This window comes from Tupaia chinensis, unplaced genomic scaffold (genome assembly GCF_000334495.1).
Source record: "Tupaia chinensis unplaced genomic scaffold, TupChi_1.0 Scaffold000159_1, whole genome shotgun sequence".
Lineage (NCBI taxonomy): Eukaryota > Metazoa > Chordata > Mammalia > Scandentia > Tupaiidae > Tupaia > Tupaia belangeri.
The window spans coordinates 7,285,554-7,289,179 of record NW_006159630.1 but is presented as its reverse complement, the minus strand read 5'-3'; the positions used below and the strand labels follow the sequence as shown (position 1 = coordinate 7,289,179).

The 3,626-nt window shown below is 55.8% G+C and overlaps 1 protein-coding gene across 1 annotated transcript in view; it reads left to right on the top strand.

The window, feature by feature from the left end:
- Positions 1 to 3,626, top strand: part of SLC38A12 (solute carrier family 38 member 12) — a 71,557-nt gene that overhangs the window by 9,153 nt on the left and 58,778 nt on the right. Inside the window, exon 2 of the mRNA XM_027770798.1 lies at positions 1,489 to 1,610. Within this exon, the coding sequence (XP_027626599.1) occupies positions 1,489 to 1,610 (122 nt within the window). The remainder of the gene's footprint in view (positions 1 to 1,488; positions 1,611 to 3,626) is intronic.

The following is a 3,626-nucleotide window of genomic DNA, read 5'->3' as shown; positions in this document are numbered from 1 at the left end:
GATATATATATATATATATATATATATATATATATATATATATGCCCATCCCTCCTCCTCCCCAGCCGTGTATGCTCACTCTTGCATGTATTTTAAAAATAGGAAAAATCTGAAGACACACCACCCAAGTTGGTTTCTAGTAGGCAGGGCAGAGAGTGGCTGCCTTTGGAAATGGGTTCTTTGAGGGTGATGGCATGGGGTTAGGTCATGATGCTGGATATACAAACTTGTGTCTATTCATTTCTTTTTAATTTTTAAGAATTATTTTCTTTGGGGCCAGCAGTTGGTGTAATGGCTATGTCACTGGATTCCCATGTAGTCGATTGCGATTTGAGTCCCGGACCCTGTGGCTTAAACTCACACCGGGTGCTTATGTGTGCGTGCCCAAGATCCTGAGAGGAGAATGGAGGAGAAGGGATTGCAGCTTGGCCATACTCCCTGGGGGCTGATTTCTCGCTTTCTATCTCTCTCTGTCTTTCTGGCGAGCATACATGCCCTATAGCAAAAACCTCTCCAAAAAAAAAATAATTCTTTTATTTAACTTTATCTGTTTTAATTTGACCAGAGAAGTACAGAGTGAGAGAGAGAAAGTAAGAAAGCAAGCCACCAGGTCTGGGACTCAAACCACAGTTAGCCAAGTGGGAGTCCAGTGCCTTAACCACCATACGACCTGCTGATCCGTGACTACTATTTCTTACCTCTTTTTTTTTTTTGGAGAGTTTTTTTTTGTTTGTTTGTTTGTTTGCTATAGAGTGCATGCGCTCACCAGACAGACAGAGACAGAGAGACAGAAAGCGAGAAATCACCCCCCAGGGGGGATGGTCACGCCACAATCCCTTCTCCTCCATTCTCCTCTCAGGATCTTGGGCACGCACGCACACACGCCCAGCGTGAGTTCAAGCCGCCGGGTCTGGGACTTGAGCCACAGTCAACGACATGGGAGTCCAGCAACATAGCCATGACGCTAACTGCTGGTTCCCCCGTGACTACTATTTCTAAAACCCACTGAGTTGTATACGTCAGAAGGGTGCGACCTCTTCTCAAATCTATTTAAACCCAGAAGTTTGTGTGGGGCGGGGTGGGAGAGGGGACAGCGGAGAGGACTGGCAGAGAGCAGAGCTGAGGCACATGCTCCGTGTCGTGGGTAGCAGAGGCTCCTCTAAGGGCAGGACGCTCTGTCCAGGAGAGCGCCCACATCTGCCACGCAGCTTCGAGTAGCCTGAACGAGGGGACAGTGATGTCAGCAAAATGGAGAGTAGAACTGATCGTCCCGGTCATTCTGGATGGAACGGGTGGAGCAGGGGCTTCAGTGGTCCTGCATTCATGTCCGGCTCCCCAGCCTGGCTCTGAGGACCCCCTCCTGCTCCCCTGTCTGAAGTCTAGCTATCTGGCTGCCCACCTGCCCCGGCCCCCAGGGAGGTCCTTAGGAGCCTTTGAGGGGAAAGGTCCGTTCACTTCCAGACTCATCATGGCTTCTGTCGGTTCCAGGTGGGGCTGGTGTACATGTTCAACCTCATCGTGGGCACAGGCGCGCTCACCATGCCCAAGGCCTTCGCCACCGCCGGCTGGCTGGTCAGCCTCGTGCTGCTGGTGTTCCTGGGCTGCATGAGGTAGGCGCGGGAGCTGCCACGCAGGGGGCCGCCATGCAGGGCACTGCCACCCGGCTCGCACGGTGCTGGGGCCGGCGGTGTGTCAGCCTGGGGAGCCTAACTGTGAGGGTGTCTGTGGGGCCGGAAGATGTCTTCTACCCCGTCTTGAGGGACGCGAGTCCTGCCAGGGTCCGGGCAGAGGAGTCCATGCAAAGGTCTCCCCGCGGCTCGTGCGACAGCACGGTTAAAACGCGAGGCCTCTGAGTCAGCTCCGGTGCACATGGTGTGGGCGGCTTCTCGCCGGGCAGACTTATCTCCCCGCTGTGTACTTTAATACTGTTACCGTCAGTTTTCGCTTTCTGAGAACGTACCATCTAGCCACACAAAAGGAATCTGGCAGACCTTCAGAGTGACATGGGAGGTCCGCCTGGGGCTTAGAATTTGTGTAAGAAAACCCGCCAAGTGATAAACACACGTCCACACAGCATCAGGTGGCAACCCCCTGCCCCACAGTGGCTGAACCCACAGCACCTCGCCTCGTACCTGGCGGCACACGGGAGCCAGGGCCGTGGGACTCGCAGGGAGCTTCTGTTGTGGCTCTTCCCAGAGACGCCTCTTGTGCGTCTGAGGTTAATTCTAGCGTGCCCTCAGCCCAGTAAGGGATGAGGACTAGCCATTTCCAGCCCCCTCAACCAGGTCGAATCCCCAAGTTGCAAAAAAAGAAAAAAGAAAAAAAAAAGGCGAGAAGGAACACCCAAAGCACCAGGGGGTGCCGTCTCCCCGCACCAGGCCCTGCTCTGGGCGCGTGCTTACTTTGTTGAACAAAGCGAAGCTGTCTGCCTCGCAGACTTGGCCTTCCGTGGGGTGGGCAGGTGACGAGTAGTGAAGGTAATGCGTGTGTAGATTGTACGGCGAGTTGGAAGGTGCCGAGCGAAGTGCAGCAGGGCGAGGGTGCTGGGAAGGCGGGTGGGCCGGGGGCCATGGGGGCGGCATGGAGATTTGGAGAGTGGGGACCAGAGGGAGAATGGGACAGAGCTTAGGAGCAGAAGCGAACTAGGACCTAGAAGGGGCTGGATGAGATGGGGTGAAGCTTGGGGTGCTGCTGACACTACATTCTCCAGTCCCTGGCTGCCCAGAGCCGTAGAAGACCTTGTCCTTAGGTGGCTCTGTGCTCCCTTTAAAGCTCTGTCAGCACAGGCAGCCACTGGGTGGGAAGTGGTGGTTGGGAGCCCCCAGCCGCCCTCCCTGTTCAGCCCACAATCACGTTTGTGGGGAACATGATCGATGAGTTGGCGTGCTATAACATGAGAAGTCTCATTATGCCTTAATTAAGATTGATTTGGGTTTCACTTCCTTTAGGAAGTGAAAAAGCCTTTAAAATGGTCACTTGAGCAAGAAAACGAGAATCCCGTCTAGGAGGTGCTGGCTGTGCGGTGGGAGGGGCAGAGCAGGCGGCCCCCAGAGGTGGAGCTGCTGTGGGTTCAACCACTGTGGGGCAGGGGGCTGCCGCCTGAGGCCTGCTGCCTGCCGCCCGCCCGGGTGGAGCGGTCGGCACTGGAGGACTCAGGGCAGGTCTGGCCGCTGTCCGCACAGCCTGGAGAAACGGGGGTGCTCGCCCCGGGGTGTCCGTGGCAGGGATAGGTCCGCACCTGGGGTCTGCTGAGCCGGAAGGCAGCCCACCTGCGTTATCAGAGGCGTCTGTCCGAGCTGTCATCTTTCAGGGGGAAAGAAAAGGTGATTTTTCCACTCTGCAGTGTCGGGTGCCACCTCTCAATCCCCTTTTGATTTGGGTCATAGAAATGCATGCTTACTTTAACGCGAGCCAGATTATCCCGAGAGCAGCACTGCGAAAGGAAAACAAGGACGGACCCAGGGCCAAGTGCTCGTTTTCAATTACCCGAGCCCGCGCCCCTTCCATTAGTGCATGGAATTGGGAGCTGGCCGCTCAGCCGCTCCTCTGTCCTAGCAAGGTGAGCTGGGAGCTGCCGCGTCTTTGCAGAGGCTGGGGGGCCCCCTGTGGGTCAGCCGCCCCCCCCC